The sequence below is a fragment of the Spermophilus citellus genome, assembly GCF_964194105.1.
Source record: "Spermophilus citellus genome assembly, chromosome: 3".
Taxonomy (NCBI): domain Eukaryota; kingdom Metazoa; phylum Chordata; class Mammalia; order Rodentia; family Sciuridae; genus Spermophilus; species Spermophilus citellus.
Window position 1 is genome coordinate 5,423,099 of NC_138184.1, and position 18,681 is coordinate 5,441,779.

General features: G+C 38.7%; 1 protein-coding gene across 7 annotated transcripts in view; it reads left to right on the forward strand.

The window, feature by feature from the left end:
• HNRNPM (heterogeneous nuclear ribonucleoprotein M) overlaps positions 1-18,681 on the forward strand; it is a 63,609-nt gene that overhangs the window by 12,427 nt on the left and 32,501 nt on the right. For 3 of the 7 annotated variants that reach the window (XM_081287491.1, XM_081287489.1, XM_081287492.1), the window contains exons 1-9: positions 6,855-6,877; positions 6,962-7,055; positions 8,624-8,815; positions 9,469-9,622; positions 10,456-10,505; positions 11,507-11,567; positions 14,802-14,903; positions 16,444-16,488; positions 16,968-17,045. In XM_081287491.1, coding sequence (XP_081143617.1) covers positions 6,978-7,055; positions 8,624-8,815; positions 9,469-9,622; positions 10,456-10,505; positions 11,507-11,567; positions 14,802-14,903; positions 16,444-16,488; positions 16,968-17,045 — 760 coding nt within the window. In that variant the 5' untranslated portion in view covers positions 6,855-6,877; positions 6,962-6,977. Of the gene's footprint in view, positions 1-5,899; positions 5,953-6,854; positions 6,878-6,961; positions 7,056-8,623; positions 8,816-9,468; positions 9,623-10,455; positions 10,506-11,506; positions 11,568-14,801; positions 14,904-16,443; positions 16,489-16,967; positions 17,046-18,681 lie in introns of those variants that run through there. The other 4 variants (XM_081287494.1, XM_081287493.1, XM_081287490.1 and 1 more) reach the window with 4 other exon arrangements.

An 18,681-nucleotide genomic window follows, 5' to 3' on the forward strand; every position in this document is an offset into this window, starting at 1 on the left:
TTATTTTGACCATGACATGCAAGAAGCACTAGGCACCGTGAACCTCTCTGTATAGTCATGTGTGCTGCTCCCATGTGGTATATCTCCAGATAATACAGATGATGGAAAAATGTTTGGTGTGAGATTTGTTTTCCTGACTTGATCAGCCAAATCATTCCTGCCAATACTCCTAGGGCAAGAGTGAAGTTTCTTTTGTCTGAAGGACGTGTCATGTGGCATCCCAGATGCAGTGTTCTTGGTTTTTGGGACTGCTGCTTCAATAGAATTTCTGTACAGTACAGTTGGGTCTTATTCGAATTAGTTCTTGGAATAACCCCCAAATTTGTGTTCTTGTGATTTGGTTGAACCTCTGAATTGCTATTTCCATTGATAATAAGGTATAGTAGTTCCAAGAACCAGGAATGTGGCTTTGAAAATGCAATTGTTAGAATTTTGTAAGAGATTGCAGGCCAAATTATTTTTTCATTTTTAGGAGTGTGTGAACCAGTTTTGGGACATGATGGATAAAGTAGGTGACATTTTTACTGCTTTACCATTCAGTAATTCAGTTTTGGAAGCCTTAAAGCTGGTAGCAGCAGCAGCAGCCATGACGTTTCTGGATGTAGAAGCAGTTCACCTCAATTTACTATTTTGCACTGTATTAATTGTGGAGCCAGCCTGGTGGTTGATTTGGATACTTCCAAACTGGTTCTCATATTCTCCTGGCATACTGCTATGAATGCCTGGGCTCAGCCCTTTTCAGTGTATTTTTGGTGGTGTAATTTAGAATTACAGGTGTGCAGTAAATCCGTCATTTTTAATGAACCTTAAAATGTTCTTGTTTAGAGCTCCCCTGTATTGGTTAATTACTTAGCCATTTAATTAAATTATTAGCAGTATTGGATTGTGGGTAAAGTGATTCATAAGAGAAAGGTAACTTTATAGTAATGCTCATTTTCAGTGTATGAAACCTAAAGAAATGGTGTTTACGTACATTTGACTCCTTAAGAAATGTCCTCATTCTTTCCATTATGAAATTTTAAAAATACAGTTTTATTCATGTCTTGGTATACCAAAACTAAGTCTCAATAGTTATTTTAAAGCTGTTGGCAATAAGTCATCAGATTTTTGAAGACTTAACACAGGGAAAATGGCAAATAGAGGCACTTTCACCCTAAAAGAGTTAAGTCACTTTTCAGTCCATAGAGTTCATTCCTGATAAAATCTTAGTCCTAGTATTTTGAGAATCTAGTAAATAAGAGCTAGAATTAGTTGTCCTCGACTTGAATTTTCTGTCATTGCAGCAGTGTCTAATTGCAGGTCTCAGTAGCTTTGGCAAGAGGGGAGCTTTTCTCAGGGTAATTGTGCATGAAGTTATCTTGTGTACCAATCCCCGATTCCTGATCTTTTCCTTCTTTTAAACCTTCTTTGTTTAATTTTAGCTTTTAGATGCATTCTAGGAGATTCTGTTAATCTGAGATATTATGTGAGCTGGTCTTGTAAACATTTTTGTTTACAAGCTTATTTGGTGGCACTGTTGTGAAAAATCAGCATTGCCGATTTTAAAGGGAAAATGTGTCAGAGCTTTTTTGTTTTGAGGCAGGCTGCTGTTTTGTTCAAACCCCCTTCTGTCCTAGCAGTCAGAGAGATGTAGGTTAGACACTGTTTTTGTGATTGCTCTTGCTCTAAGCACCTGCTTCCTGACTTCCCCTTCCTGCTGCAGGTGTCCTGATGAAACAAAGGGGAGGTTTCTATTGTCTTTCCTTTGGACCATGCATATATATATTTTATATATATATATTTTTAGTTTTAGATGGACATAATATCCTTATTTTTTATTTTTATGTGGTGCTGAAAGTCGAACCCAGCACCTCATGCATGCTAGGCGAGCGCGCTACCACTTGAGCCACATCTACAGCCCCTGTGCGTATTTTTAACGCAGATATTGTGGAACAAATGGCTGCTGTGAACACTGGAGTTGCTGGATTGAAAAATAATTGAGAACCAACCAGTGTTATATGAAATTTGAATTGGAGTTTGCCAGACTATCTTTGAAAGTGCCTTTAACAGTCCACAGCTACCCAGTTACATCATGACTGATAATGGAATACATGACTTAAAGCATTTAACCATAAGGACTGGGCAGAAAACAATCAAAATTTCTGAGAGCAAAAAATGATCTTAGGCACTTTAAACTTAATGTTGTGTTAAGTTAGTGGGATCCTTTGTGGATAAAGGAAGGCCCAGTCTGGGCTGCTTGTTTTCCTGTCCTAACCAGAGAGCCTCTAGGTGGGGCAGCTGCATCTCAAGTAGTGCTGAGCTGCACCAACCCTGAGTAAATACAGAGCCCAGTTTGAGGAAGAAAGGAAGGTCAATGATGTAGTTTACTCTCAGATCAATCCCAAGTTTAGCAGCAGTCAATTTAACTTATGTAAGCAAAGATTTCTTTAAGCACTTAATCCTTCTGTTATTACGTACTGCATCACTTTAAGTAAATTTCAGATTCTAGCTGACAATAAAACTGAGGCCCAGAGGGCAAATGTAGTCTAATAGAAAGCCTCCACTGGCTCCTAAAGGTAATCTGCTTTTTTAGGTCTATGAGGCAGAACTTCATTTTTAGTTTAAATAAAATCCTTACCCAGTCTACATGCTTCTTCATATTTTCCTCTGTTGGAAATTCAGCCTGCACTTCAGAAAGGCCCATTATGCTAAAGCATTCATTTGTATGAATACTGAAGTTGATCTCCAGCAGCACAGCCTGTGTGGCTTACTTTGATCTTCGGCCTAGTTAGAGGTCATACTCTTCTATTATTACCATGAATTGGGAACAAGTATGGGCTTAGTCATCTTCTGACTTATAATAAGTCAAGAAGTAATTGTGTAGAATAATTATTTTGCTATGTTTCAGATTCTTTGTTATATCAAAGAAAAGCTTTTCAAAATAAAATGTTCTCACTTAGTGTGATTACATGAGAGTTGTCCACTATTAAGGAAAGGAAGTTTGACAACATGCCTCTGCCTTGGGGATCAGGGTGCAACTTAGTGGTAGAGTAGGTGCTTAGTATATATGAGGCTGTGGGCTTTATCACTAGCACCAAGTAAAACAAAGATGGAGAAGGCCCTACCACATATATGAATTCTCTTCAGTGAAGTTTTTGGTCTCTGTATTTCTTCTATTATTTATCTCTTTCAGATTTGAGCAATAAATGGGAGCACAAAAACAAATGCTCATTATGATAAAAATTTGTACAAGAGTGAATCACAGTAGTTGAGTTCATTTTGGGTTGCTCATCTACTTATGATACATCTCATTTTGGGGGCAGTACTTTTATAAACCACTTAAATGTTGGTTAAAATGGTTTATTGGGGCATTTTTTAATGAAGGTAGAGGTTGACATTTGGCGTTGAAATTTTGTCTTAGTTTTTTCATTTAGATGTTTTTGGTGTTTGCAGTTGCAATTGAATTTGTCTTAGCAGCCTGTTCTCAACTATCATGGATTCCATCCATATTCAGAAGGGGAGGGGAGCAGCAGTTTCCTCTTCAAGTTCCACTTCTGTGAGATTGGTGCTACTACCTGTCTGTGTGATCTGTTCTGAATGGTTCACTCTTTTAAAACTTCATGTCATGGAATGGACCAGAATATGCCTTTAAATTCTTGTGGATAGTTGTATTAAAGGAGTCTTTTGAGTATTGTAGTGCTAAAAGACAAGTGGTCTTTTAAAGGCTTCATGATTATCTTCCTGTAGGGGGAAGTATGATTTGGAAACAATTACAGATCTCAAAAGGCTGAACTGATGAAGTCTCTCAGGGTAGGGATTGGAATGTTATGAATTTGGAACATGGTTATTACTACTGATGTTCAAGGACAGTACTAATGCTGGAGCCACAGCTGTACCATATGGAGGAAAAAAAGTAAATTTAAAGTAAATTTTTAGTGCAAAGGATTAAAAGTTGGGTGTGTGCTATCACTACAGTGTTAAGTGGAAAAAGTTGTAATTTCTAAACCTGTTATTTTGTTAAATGATTATGACTGCAGAAAAAAGTTTGGTTTGGACTTGCTTGTTTTCTAGGTTGTAATAACAACTTTTTGATAAAAGTGTCTTTATGGACACAGGCTGGGAACTTCAAATGCAGCAGTATTTGAGTTCTGATAACATGGTTATAGCTGTCTTGAATTAGATGTTGTGATTTTTTTTTTTTTAAGGTTATTAGGTGGTAGTCTTAGCTGGTAGGAAATAAACCTGGGGTATCTCTTTACTGTTTTGACACTACTTGGCATTTTCATCAAAGTGGAAGCAAGGGCTCTTGGTCCTTGAATGACTGCTATTGTTGAAACAGATGGCTAACATGGCCTCAGGAATGGCCACACCATTTTTGGAACTGCTTTACTTATAAGTTTAAAATAAAGCCAGGATATAGGACTATCCTTTGGCTGTGATCAGTTTTTAATTGCCCATTGGAGTATAAACTCCAAAAGTAAACTATACTGGTCCCACCTATTTCTTCATTTCTTTGCACTGATTCACCTTCCTTTTTTGTGCAAAGTGCTAGTTTTATAGTATTTCAGGAAAGGACAAGGAAAGAGGCTGTAGACTTAAACTTTGAACATTGCCACCTTGCCTTAAACCATGTTGCAAATCCATAAGTAAATATGCCCTTCAAAATGTTAATTTTATTTTTGAAATAATTTTGCTTTTCAATAAAATCTTTCCTTGCTATAGTAATGTGAAATCTTTTATAATTTCAATGTCCTTTGAACAAAGGAGTTGGAATAGTCTGGACCTTTCAAGGGCACTGAGTGGGTTAATTTTACCCTGTACTGCTAAATGAACTGAAGTGAATTGGAGAATGCTTTAACATCAAAAATCCTTAAAAAAAGATTTCTGAGAGCAAAAGCCCTTTCTTAACTTTGAAGAGCCTGCTTAGAGATTGTTTCTCCAAGTTAAAGCTTTAGATTTGTTTTTGTGTGCCATCTTTAAGTTTAGCAGCCATTTTGGTGGTTTTCTTGATGGATTCTAATATCTGGTCATGGTGGTCATGAATTGGCAATCCAAACCTTGAGGAAAATCTGCCGAAACTTTTGAAATGCTTTGATCTTTTACCCTTTGTGTAGCTTAGCATTATGAATCTGTTTAACTGTTTAGTTGCCAACTGAACCCTAAATTTGAATTTGTGTCCTTTCATTGGGAGGTTTAGAAAGCAGCAAGATTAAAGCCTGACTTAATTCACTGAAGAGAATCCAGATGCTGCTCTTTATTTTATGATTGTATATTCTAAATTGTGGAGCCTAGCGTTGTGTATAGGACCAGCTACAGAATTGGTGGGGCCCGATGCAAAATGAAAATGAGAGGCCTCTTGTTAACAAATTAATTATCTCATGGTAGCTCTGAAAATATTAAAACAAGCACAGGTCTCTGATTATACAGGTTGCCACTCATGAAGCTGACCTTGGGGCTGTGTGTGTGTGTGTCTTTGAGCGTCCTTGTATATACAGCATTTGAGCTCAGTGCAGTGGCATTGCAACCTGTGGATTGTTTATCTGCTTTCACTAGTAAGAGTGTATGTATAAAACTTCCTCTCTCCCCCAAAAAAGTTAATCATGCAGACTTCTTTCCTATAGATTTGGATTGCCTCTAGTCATGAATGAGTATTCCAGGAAGGGAAATAGATAATTGAAATCTGTGGAAGTAGCTTGTTTGTGGTGGGAGGAAAATCAAGGACATATTGTTAATGAGTTTTCACCTACTTTTACTGCACACCTGTAATGCCTAGTTTGGTGGCTTAGAGAATATGGAGTGTTTCTGGGCTTTCTTATAAGGCAGAGGCTCCATACAAGGTTGCTGATGATTGTTCTAAATTCCCATTGTTTTCTTGGCTTTTCTCCCTTGGTTTATGTGTCGTCTGGAAACTGATTTGTAGTTGGTGAGGTAACATACGTGGAGCTCTTAATGGACGCTGAAGGAAAGTCAAGGGTAAGTGTCTGAGAGAATTTCTTCTGTGGATTTACTACATGACAAATGTAATTGTATGGTGGCGTGGACTCGAATGAAATCAGGAAGGCAGTGAGTGCTCATGTTATAGTAGCTATGTTTGATTTTGCCAACACTCCAGTTGGGTGGGAGGGGGTTTGCAAATGGGAGTCCTGTCCCGCTTTTCCAAATGGCTGGCCAAAGAGCTTTTTGGTATTCTGTTTGGATGCCCAATTTGGATAACTGGGGACCAATAGCAGCATTGTCTCTTTGTTAACAGAGGAATTGGCTGTGTGTGAATTATGCATGGAATTTTAGCGGTGGTATAATTAATGTAAAACGTGTGTTCTTGTCTAGAAAATGTTATTCTTGGTTGTTTGCTGAATTTGAAAGTTGTGTGAACCAAAGATTCCGAAAAGTTGCCTTTGTGCCAGTAAATTGTAAACCAAATACTATAAACCTGAACGTTCCAAATTGGCCTAGTTTAATGAGAACATAAACTATTTTCTGTTGTGCAATAGAATGGCTTAGAATAATCAAAAGGACGGGCTTAATTTATGGAAGGGACGGATTTAGTAGGAGTATGATAAGGAATTGATTGAGTATAGAGAGAAGCAGATCTAAAGTTTGTGTGATTTCTTGGAGAACCTGAATTTAGGTCTGCTCATTATAACTTCAACTATAGTGCAATGCTGGTAATGTGTAGGAAAAGGAAATATTAAGGAGCTTTTAATAAGGAAGGCTAATAGGCAAGGCATTTCTGTCAGCTTCCCCTTAGACAGGTTAATTAAAAAAAAACTAACTTTGTTACATAAATCATATTTTAAAATTTGTCTATAACTGTCATTGATATTTACTATTTCTTTTTTTTTTCTTCGCCTTTCCTTGCTCTTCTGACTGATCTGTGGCTTCATCCAAAGGGATGTGCGTAAGTATTGTCTAGTTACTTATTGGCATTAGATCCTCCAAGTTGTAGGACTGGTTTCACTTATTTCCTTTTGACTCTTTGTAGCGTTGTTGAATTCAAGATGGAAGAGAGTATGAAAAAAGCTGCTGAAGTTCTAAACAAGCATAGTCTGAGTGGAAGACCACTGAAAGTCAAAGAAGTAAGCTCTTCCCTTTTCCTTTCTTTCTTTGTGCTGGGCATGGAACCCAGGGCCCGGTGGCTTGCTAGGCAAGTGCTCTACCACTTGAGCTACATACACCTCCAGCCAAAAGTAAGCTCTTGATAAGCTGTGGATACCACATGTAATTTTTGAGTGTCCTGTTTAGAGTGAGTAAACAAGAGTAGTCCTTGACTGCATGTTATAGTGCAGACCAACTTGTTGTTTTAATAAAGAGAGTTAATCACAGCTTCAGCCATCACTCTTACAAGAACTTTGGAATAGCAGCCAAGCAGATCCCAAGTGGCCTAAGCTGACTGCTTTCCTTTGGTGGGGTTATCTTGGGAACACTCCAACTTAGTCTTGTTTTTTTAATTGGACTCGTGTAAGAGACTATTACATCTATCAGTCTGAATGCTGTTATACAGCATTCTTCTCCTGCTTCTCCTTTTTTTTCTTCTCTTCCATGTATGGCACCAGAGGTGGAACCCAGGGCCTTGTGCATACTAGGCAGGTGCACTACCACTAAGCAATACCCCTGAATTGCCCTTTCTTTTCCTGTTTTTCTTTGTTCCTTTTTATTTTCGTTTTTCTTTATTTCTTTGTTGGGGATTGAACCCAGGGTTGCTTTACCACTGAGCTACATCCTAGTTTTTCTTTTTTCTTTTTGAGACAGGACTCAGTTTCTCAGGCTGGCCTTCAACTTGAAAGCCTCCTGCCTCAGGCTCCCATGTAGCTGGGATTACAGGTGTGCACCACCACACCTGGCTCCTTTTCTTCTTTTTCTTTTCCCTTTTTTCTTTTTTAAAGTGAGCTTGTCATTATTCAAATCCTCTTTCATGTCTTACTTTACTAAATATCTTTCTTTTTTCCTCTAGGAAGAGGTATAGTTCGTTGGTGATTAAATCACCCCATGACTTCTTTTTGCCTCTTGGGAAGGAGGAGCAATATATTAAGAACTTAGGGAGGAAAGCATGGTTGGGTTTTTTTAAGGTCTTTTGTATGTTGATGGTGGAACATAACACAAAGAGTTAAAAAACTGTGTCCATATCAATGCTTCATAAATCTGTTCTGGGTGCTATTAATATGGTTTAAACTTTACATACTGAAGTTCATCGCCTAAAGCACTTGAGAGGTGGGGCATCTGGGGATATAGAACTGTGCTTTTCAAACTTTTTTTGGGAAAAAAAAATCATTGATAGATTTTGCAGAAATTACACAAACCCCAAGGAATTAATTAGTAAGAGTCAATCATACTAAGCCCATGAAGATCTTCCTGCAGTCTGGAAGTTCTGCATCAGGTCAGCTAATCATGTCATTTCTGTCTTTTGTTTTTTATTTAGTTAATTTGAAAGCAGTATTTTCAGTACTGAATTTTGTGCCTTTCTTCCTCTCTTGTTTCCTTAGCTGGAACACTTTATTTAGTTCATTTTAATTTCTTGTTAGTAGGTTTGAGAAATGAATTCCAGCAGCTTTTTAATCTCTTTTGGCAGTCTCAGTTATGGTGCAATCGTCAATGGTTCTAATTGTCACTGGGTTGGTTCAGTGTAACACTTCTGTGCTTGTTTCAGGATCCTGATGGTGAACATGCCAGGAGAGCAATGCAAAAGGTGATGGCTACGACTGGTGGGATGGGTATGGGACCAGGTGGCCCAGGAATGATTAATATCCCACCCAGTATCCTAAATAATCCTAACATCCCAAATGAGATTATCCATGCATTGCAGGCTGGAAGACTTGGAAGCACAGTATTTGTAGCAAATGTAAGTATATGCATACGTTATCAAAAGTAAAAAGTGTACAGAATTTTATGAACTCAATCTTCTTACTTTATTTAAAAACCAGTGTTGGGGGTTGGACTTCGTACCTTAGTGACCATTGTGTTAAGTCACCAGCTGGACCCATGGTCCCATTGGGGCTGAGCTTGCTTAAGTTTGCAGGTGTTTACAAAAGTGGCAGCTGGGTCTGCATTCTTGTTGGGTTTCCTTTCTGTAGTTTCAGTGCAGGGAAGGAGTGAGCCGAGACAGTATACTAACACCTGCCTCTTTGTGTCATGTCTGGGGTGAACAGTGATACCTTTGTCATCTGCAAGGAAAAGTATTAGAAAAAAGTGGATTGTGGGCGGTGGGCAGTGGTCAGCCTTTCTGGGGGGGAGGGTTAATGTTCAGAAAATAAGTGTTACTTTGGAAAGTATGAGGGAACTTAGGCTATTCCTCCCAAGAAAAGAGATAGTAAATAACATAGTTAAGGCCAAGCTTTGTAATCCTGTTTGAAAAATGGCCAATGCAATCAATTAGTTTTTGTGATATTGTCTGATGCTTGTTTCCAACTAAAACATTTCTCATTCATGTAATAAAAAATCTTCCTTTTTAAGATGTTTATATTGAGGTTTTAACTACCCCCTTCTCTTGATTAGCTGGATTATAAAGTTGGCTGGAAGAAACTGAAGGAAGTTTTTAGTATGGCTGGTGTGGTGGTTCGAGCAGACATTCTGGAGGATAAAGATGGGAAAAGTCGTGGAATAGGCACTGTGACATTTGAACAGTCCATCGAAGCTGTGCAAGCTATATGTATCCTTCTGCAGGAATTCAGCTTATGGTGAACAGGGTGGCCACAGCACTGTTAGGCAGTAAATTATAGTTTTGTGTAAAGAAGAGATAACTGTGTTCATATTTTTCTGTATAACTAGAGGGAATGTATTACTGTGAAATTATGAAAGTTTTCAGGCTGAATTGGTTCCATAGTGTGTGGATAGAAGAGGAGGTTAGAATGTAAACTGTGTCTGTGAATTTTTTTTTTTTTTCCTAATGTTTGCTTCTTAGAGGAATCTGGGTTTGAATGGAGATGCCCAGAAAATACACCTCTAGAGAGAAAATGGGGTTTCTATTTATACATAATGTGCTTATAGGACCTTGTCTCTCCAGTGGATAGACATCATTTTGAAAGAGAAACTTCCGGACTCTGGGCTCACCCTAGAGTTACATTTTTAAAAATCATGATGGTAAGTGCCACAGATGATTGCAGTCATTAAACTCAGGCAAGACTGTCACTGAGTATCTCACCCAAAAACCATGGTACTTCAGAAAGGTAGTTCATCTGGCCCATTGGATCCATATAGAAAACTGTGATGCGGCTGCTTACGAGGAATTTTGGTAAAAAGTGTAAGGTTTTGAATGAAGCTTCGTACCTAAGGAGTGAGCCGAAGCTTTAAATTCTTCTTCCCTCAAGCTTTCTTTGTTTCTCTTATGCTTACTGTAGAAGCAAATGCTGAAACATAATTAAGAATTGAAATTGCTTGTAAATTCACCACTTAGATCAGTAGCAGTGTAGTATTTTTTTCTTTTGTATTTCTCTTGTTGTGCAGTTTTACAATTGTAAGAAATAGCCTTAATTTTAACATCAGCTATGTTTAACGGCCAACTGCTCTTTGATAGACCAATGCACGTCAAAATGGTAAGTTAATAAAATCTTTCTCTAACAATATACTTATTTAAGTCTAGTGAAAATGTGGCATTGAGTGTGCATACAATCCCTTTACTAAACAACAGATTAATTTAAATTTAACAGGGTATATAGTATGTTAAACACATTTATTACAGACAAAAACCCTTTGCTCATGCAGCTCTTGTTTCTGGGTTTTTCTTCTTTCCATAGTTGGCTGTTATTGGCATGTTCAGGAAGTCAGTTGAGTATGCTGAATGAGCAAGTGATCATTTTCAAAGAATGGTTATATATGTGGATTCCTAGTTTTCAAAGTATAATGTTTGATTAACATTATATTTGTGAACATAATTGACTTTGATTCAGACACTTTTTTTTTTTTTTTGAGAATTTTAATATTTACTTTTTAGTTTTTGGCGGACACAACATCTTTGTTTTGTATGTGGTGCTGAGGATCAAACCCGGGCCACATGCATGCCAGGCAAGCGCCCTATTGCTTGAGCCACATCCTCAGCCCTGATTCAGACAGCTTTTAAAGATCTGTTGGAGTATTTAAGTCCTAATAAACATTGGCCCTGCTGTGGCAGTGCCAAAGATAATAGTTTATTCAAACATGACCAGAATGTTTAGGACTCAATAGGAAGAAGATAAGGAACTGTAAAACAAAGTTTTAGTTTCTTTAAACGTTTACTTTAGTTTTTTGAATAGATAATGGATTCACAGACTCAAAGGTCAAAAGGCATGAAAAGATTGTGTGAGAGTTTCACTTGTATTTCTTGCCCAGGGGCCTGGTCACCCCATCCCTACCTCTAATAATACACTTGTGTGTTTTTATCACACAAGGTGACAGGCATGCTCCCATTGTCTTTCCACCCTTTCATAGTATTTCATGGCGTAAATAAACATACCATAATTTATTTAACCAGTTCTGTGACAAAATAAATTGTTTCCTCTTTTGCTGTTGTAAACAGTACTTCAGTGTATACTGATATATATTAATTTCTCTCTTTCAGGATGAAAGGGCCTTACCAAAGGGAGACTTTTTCCCTCCTGAACGTCCACAGCAACTTCCCCGTAAGTATTTCAGTTATACTAATCAGAAAACTATGCTATAATTACACTTGAACTTGTCAGGTTAGTCTGGAGCTCTCTTGACCAGTTCTTTTCTATAGATTTTTCAGAGTGAGATATGAGCAGAGAATTCACAACCTAAGAAGGGGTTGTTAGGATGATTTTTGTGGTGAGGCAGGCTGCCAGGATGTAAAAGACAAATGTATTGGGCATTTTGAAAGTATCCCGCGCAGAATCTGCAAAGGGAATTAAAGCCAGGTTGTACTGAGGGTCAAAATACATTGGTTGTATTTTGACCCAAAATACCATATGGCCCAGCAGTTGACTAAAAAAAGTCAGGATGTGACCTGTTAAATGATAAATATATAAGTGAAATATAGTAAATTTATATGTTGAAACATTTGCCATAAAAAGGAAAGGAATACTAATAAGAGCATGGATGAATTTTGATTGCATCTATAGGAAATGCATAGAATAGCAAATTCCATGAAGGCAGGAAGTATATTAGTGGGGCTGGGGAGGATTAAGTGAGGAGTGATTCTTACTGGGGATGGAGTTTCTTTCTTTCTTTCTTTTTTTTTTTTTTTAAAGAGAGAGTGAGAGAGGAGAGAGAGAGAATTTTTAATATTTATTTTTTAGTTCTCGGCAGACACAACATCTTTGTTGGTATGTGGTGCTGAGGATCAAACCCGGGCCGCACGCATGCCAGGCGAGCGTGCTACCGCTTGAGCCACATTCCCAGCCCTGGAGTTTCTTTTGGAATGATGAAAATGTTTTGAAATTAAATAACAGCCATGGTTGCATAGCTCTGAATATGCCCCAAATCCTTGAATTCTATAGGTGTAAAGATAACCAACCTTATGAAGAATAAAAAAGTAACTGGCTGTTTGCAACATCTAGGTGAAAATCTGTCTTGTGGGGGCTGGAGATGTGGCTCAAGCGGTAGCGCGCTCGCCTGGCATGCGTGTGGCCCGGGTTTGATCCTCAGCACCACATACCAACAAAGATGTTGTGTCCGCTGAGAACTAAAAAATAAATATTAAAAATTCTCAAAAAAAAAAAGAAAATCTGTCTTGTGACAAGGAAGGCAAGTTGATTGGGTGTGGTTGAGTGGTACTTATCAGCATGGTGTTCTAACAAGTGGGAGACTGAACACTGACTATAGTGGGAGTGAGGGCCTGTGGCAGCATGAGATCTTGGGGAGTTGGTGGTACAGGCAGGGATAGCCTATGGCAAGAAGGTTGGTGGTAGGTATGAGACCTGTGTGCTATGCTAGGGAGGACATTAATCCCACAGGTGGGCAGAGGGCTGTCTGTCTAGAAGGAGAGTCAGTGAGCACTGCTGGTCTGCAGCAGTAGCTCTAGCGACAGTCCTTTCTGATGGAGATTGAATAGGAGCTTAAATAGAGCACCAGCTCTCAATAGTGGAACATAATACACTTTTGTGTGTGGGGTTGGGGGCTACTGGGAATTGAACCCAGAGACTGGCTACCACTGAGGTACATCCCCAACTCTTTTTGAGACAGGGTCTCCCTAAATTGCTAAGGCAGGACTTGAACTTGGAGATCCTCCTGCCTCAGCCTCTTGAGTTGCTGCACCACTACAGCCAGCTAGAGGTAGATCTTGAGCAAAGTTGGTGGCTTAAAGAATAGGAGATTAGGACTGGGGATGTAGCTCTCTGATACTTGCCTAGGAGGCCCTGGGCTACCAAACACACACGCATAAAATATTACCAATAAAGAATAGGAGATTAGGGTTGGGGGTATACTCGGTGGTAGTGTGCCGAGCATGTGTGAGGCTCTGAGTTCCGTCCCTAGTAAAAAAGTAAATAGGATATTGGCTTAATCTGTTGAAAGACATCATTATTTAGAGAGGGACCACATTTCCGCATCTCAACACACCCACGTCCAAGTAAATGATCACTTGCCGGGCTTCTGTTGACTTTTGTGCCTGGAGGAGGAGGAAGATGAACAGGTACATTGGGCCATAGGGAGCCCATTATTCCTGGCTCTTGGTCTCTAAGCACAGTTCAGATGGTCAGCTTCAAAGCCTAATTGCTTTGGGAATAAGTAAACTTGGTGATTTCTTGCTGTTGTTGCTATGCAATTAAAAACAAGGATGTTTATCAGATTAAATGCCTGGGAACTTGTGGAAGGTGTTTTTTCCCCCCCCCTCAATCTCAGTTTAAGCCTCACACTGTGGTTGCAGTGCATTATATAGGTATCAGTTCTTTTGACTGTTTCCATAGATCACTCTGTATTCTTTGTGTCCTTGTTTGTGCTTGTGGGGCATGGAGCTGAGGGTAGATTAGATTGCATATCGAGTTCGGAAGCTTAGTGGGCAGGGAGATAGGTTTCTTGAATATTTTACCCTCATTGTTATTAAACTATCCAGGTTCATAGTGTGGCACAGTGTGTTAATTGGTTTTCTCATGAGAGTTCTTTGGGCTGCCAGGTCAGGAGGCAAGTGTTGGCACCAATATTTGTGCTGCTTGCCTCCTGGTTTCTTGAGTTACTTTTTAAATTTAATTTTTGGTATTGGGGATTGAATGTGGGGCACATACATGCTCTATCACTGAGCTACATTCCTAGCCTTTTTATTTTATTTTGAGACAGTGCCTTGCTAAGTTGCCTAGATTGGTCTCAAGACTTGTGGTCCTCCTTCCTCAGTCCCCAAGTAACTGAGATTACAGGCGTACCCCACTGCACCTAGTTTGAGTCACTTTTTTTGATGAAACTTTTCTCAATTCATGGTGTAGGCAAACAAATAGGTGCTGAAGATTCTTACTGTATATTGTTAATTGCTCCTGGAAGCTTTGAAGTAAAATTGATTTTTTTTTTTAGCTGCTTTTGTCATGTAGTATACACCATATACTTCAGTCTGATCACATGTAAACAGCTATGTCTTAATAAAGGGCAGTACTTGCTAGTCATATTGGTGTACACTTGAAACACCAGCAATTCATGGAGCTGAGGCAGTAGGATCACAAGTTCTAGGCCAGCCTGGAACTTAGCAAGAAGAGGGGTATGTAGCCCAGTGGTGGAGCATCCCTAGGTTCAGTTACCAGTACTGCAAAATAAAAGGGAGTGTACCAGTATTGAAATCTGAATCAAGTATTGAATTTGCTTGGGGTCAGGGGAGGGAACGGGGCAGCTGTAAAACACAGACTCTTGTCTTTGAGGGTCAAGTTCTGCTAAGAAGGGTAATGTATGCTTCTGACTTTCTTTTTTCCTTCCAGATGGACTTGGTGGTATTGGCATGGGGTTAGGACCAGGAGGGCAGCCTATTGATGCCAATCACCTGAACAAAGGCATTGGAATGGGAAACATAGGGCCTGCAGGTGAGAATTACAGTGTACCTTGATTGGGGATTTTGGGGGGAAAGTTAAAATTATTGAAGTTAATTATTTGGATAAGTATTTCGAATGGAATAAAGATTTAATCAGGACAAGATTCCCTCGTTATATCTAAGCTTTTTTTTAAAAAATATTTTGTAGTTATACATGGACACAATATCTTTATTTTATTCATTTTTTGTGGTGCTGAGGATCAAACCCAGTGCCTCACATGTGCAAGGCAGTCACTCTGCCACTGAGCCACAACTCCAGCCCCTCTAAGCTTTGTTTTGATAAGTAATATTCATAAGCAGTGTTTTTTTTTTTAATGAGTTGACTCCTTTTTAAAAAAAAAAAGCGATTTTAATTTTCACACCCTTTCCCTTTATCCTCATAATGACTTTCTGTGCTGAGATAGTTATGCCATTTGATAAAAGGAGGCAAGTCAGAGAGTTAATTGGTCTTGCCCAAGGTCACACTGTCAATGACAGACTGCATTTCTCCTGACAATGGGACCATAGCACTGCTTTGAAATCCTGTTAAGTTTGATACCAAACCATCCTGGCTCTTGCCTGATGTTGGAATGGCTTCTTCTAGAAGTAGGAACACTGAGAGATGCAAGAAGGTGTGGAGGGCTTCCCTGTATAACATAGCTGTCACAGGTCACGAGGAAGGATGAATGTTTATCTTTTTTTTTCCCCCCCAAACACAATACCTTTATTTGTTATTTGTTTATGTGGTGCTGGGGATCGAACCCAGTACTTCACACATGCTAGGCAAGCGCTCTACTACTGAGCCACAACTCCAGCCCTGAACATTTATCTTTGTTCAAGAAGACAGGGAACAGCTAATGAATTGTAAAAGCTTGGACTCGTAGAATAAACTTTGCTGAATAGCATTTTTATTTTGGTACAAGGCATTTCTTTATGCTTTTAAGGAATATTTCATTTTTATAACCCCAGACTTCAGTTTTTCTTTTTTTCTTTTTTAAATTTAAATTGTGATACAGGTGCCTCATCACCATCATTTTTTGCATATCCCTGGTCTTTGTTCCAGAGTCAGCTCTGAAATAAACCTGAAATGTATGCTGAGCAGTCTGCCACCTAATCTACACATGTATATACATACTTCCTTGTCCGGCACTAAAAAACAGTGAATGCAGGAGGAAGCCTCAGTGTTTAGAAACTATTTTAAGGATTTTACCTTTAACAGGGATTTTAGGAAAAGTTCACTTCTTTTCCATTAAATAAAATTCTAAAAAGTGAATGTTTCATAATCTGTGTCTGGTAATTATATTCCATATTTAATACGATCCAATTTGGTCATTTAATAAAACTGTGTAGAATTTTAACTGCCATAATGATTCTTTGGATAAAAGGCTTAGAAAAATTTGCTTGGAATATGATTTTTGTCCCCCCCCCCCTTTGACAAAAAATATTCATCATCAGAAATATTTTTGTTTATTGGTTTGGAATTTTGTGCTTTCTAAGTTTAAACACTACTGCTTTGACATAATTTTAGTTTGCATTGACTTTTTCTTTTTAAGGAATGGGAATGGAAGGCATAGGATTTGGAATAAATAAAATGGGAGGTAAGAAATTTAAAACGAAGTACAAATATAATTACTTTTAGGTATGGTTTTCCTCCCCCCCCCCTCGCCTTTTCTTTCTTGTCTTTTAAGCCCTGCATGAAATTCTCACTTTGTTTCCAAAAGGTTTGAGTCTACAGATTACTTTTCTTAGCTGCCCATTATTTTCAGTGGTGGTTGTTGGCTTTTGGTTCTGGCTTTCTCACTAGTTAGCTCTGTGACCTTGGGCAACTCACTTCATCTCTCTGGACCTCTTTTTGCTTGTGTATTCATTGAGGGGGTTGGGTCAGGTTAGCTTTCTGAGGATGGTGATTTTTAAACAAGGGAACCAGTATTTTTTGTTTTTCAAAAGCCCTTTAACTTGGTAAATTCTTGGCAGAGAATGCCTAAGGTGAAACGTGAAAAACCTTTCCCTTTCCCTTTCCCTGATCAGTCTCTTCAGTCTCCTTGGGATGGCACTGAAATGCAGATCTCTCTTGCAGGCATGGAGGGACCCTTTGGTGGTGGTATGGAAAACATGGGGCGATTTGGATCTGGGATGAACATGGGCCGAATAAATGGTAAGATTTATATATTTCTTCCTCCTTAACACCTGCCCTTGGCAGACTGAAGCTCTCAGGTGACCTTTAGGCTGCAGGCCCACTTTCAGTGACATCCCACTTCTGTTTTTCTGCTGAATCCCGTTGTCTTGAGATTGCCTTAAATATTTCAATAGGTAGACTTAGTTGGACTTAATAATAGGATTACTTTGTTTAGTCACTCTTAAATTGTCCCATGTTTCTAAGTCTTCTTAGTAATTATTCAGTAAAAATTTAGTAAAATTTTTAGTAAAAATTTAAAAACTTTCATTTTGCCTTTAGCACTTAAGCATGTAGACATCTGTGGTTGTGTTTTGCACACCTTAAAAATGGTCTCCAAGACAAAGGATTCTTTGAAGTTTTTGATCAAGTTCTTCTCAGGAGTGCTGGGATGGGTAGTTCTTGACAATTTGCCCTGATGATTCCATGTTGTGGACAGAGAGACACATTATAAAAACCATAGATTTCCTTTAATTTATCATTTACATAACACAGATTCTCATTTGTTATCATTCAGATTTTAGAGCCCTCCTCTTAACAGGAGTATAATGGTGATGATGATTATAATAATGTGTTCTAATAGTTCTTGCAAGAACCACATGACATGTGGCTACTGTTTTCCCCATTCATCAAAAACTGGGGCACAGAGAGTGGCTTGCCTAAGGTTATGTGGCTAGTAAATGCCAGGATGTGAATGAACCCAGGCTGGCTCCAGAGCCTGGCTCTTCATCATGCCTCAATCCTGCCTTTTGGAACTGCCTCCAGCACAGCGTTATCTCTAGGGCTGAGAAACCAGAAGTCGTTCTTTTGAAGCTGTCTCTATGCTGGTTTACTCTGTGATCCTCATTTGCTGGAAAGCTGCTTTTATATGTAACATTTATTGGAAGGGAAAGTAACTGAGAATTTAGGTTTAAATGTTTGCTGGTCTGTGAAAATAGTAAAGAGCAAGTGTCTTACTAGAGTAGACAGTCAAACTTGAAGGGAGGAGATATTCCTGATGAACAAACCAGACTACCCTTCTTCCAGAGCATAGGAAACTAAACTATGGGAAGGGTTTGCCTTCTTCTTGGGTGCCTTGTTTTAGAAGATGGTGGAAAGATCATCACCAAGGACAGAGGTCTGTGTTTCCAGTGTGCTTTAAGGTTTGCCTGTTGTTTGTGTGTGGAGGATTTTAATAAAAAGTAAAAATTTGGAAAGTCCGATTTGATAAAATGTTGACTCAGAACCTATTAGTCATTAGAAATAAGTTTGTTTGTTGTTCTGGGGAGTGGAGTTGTACAGCTTTGAAGTTGATGAGAACAGGAGTAGGACAGCCCTGGAACCTCTGCTGAGTTTGTGACTTAAGTCTTATGTAAGCTAAGCTAGCAGGTGTAATCCATCAGTTAAGAATTCTGAGCCTGGTCATAAAAGATTCAAAGGATTCTGTGAGAACTAAAAATGGAGCCTGTGTTCTTAGACTTTGCCCTTAGATGTAGATATTTGGTGTCCTCCCTCTTTGTCCTCTGCAGTAGAGAATAGGGACTTCCTTATACTGGATTTGGGTTCTAAGATTTGGGTGAAATAGAACCCTTGGGTACTATGTCAAAGGAAAATTTAAAATCACACTGTGAAAAATTTA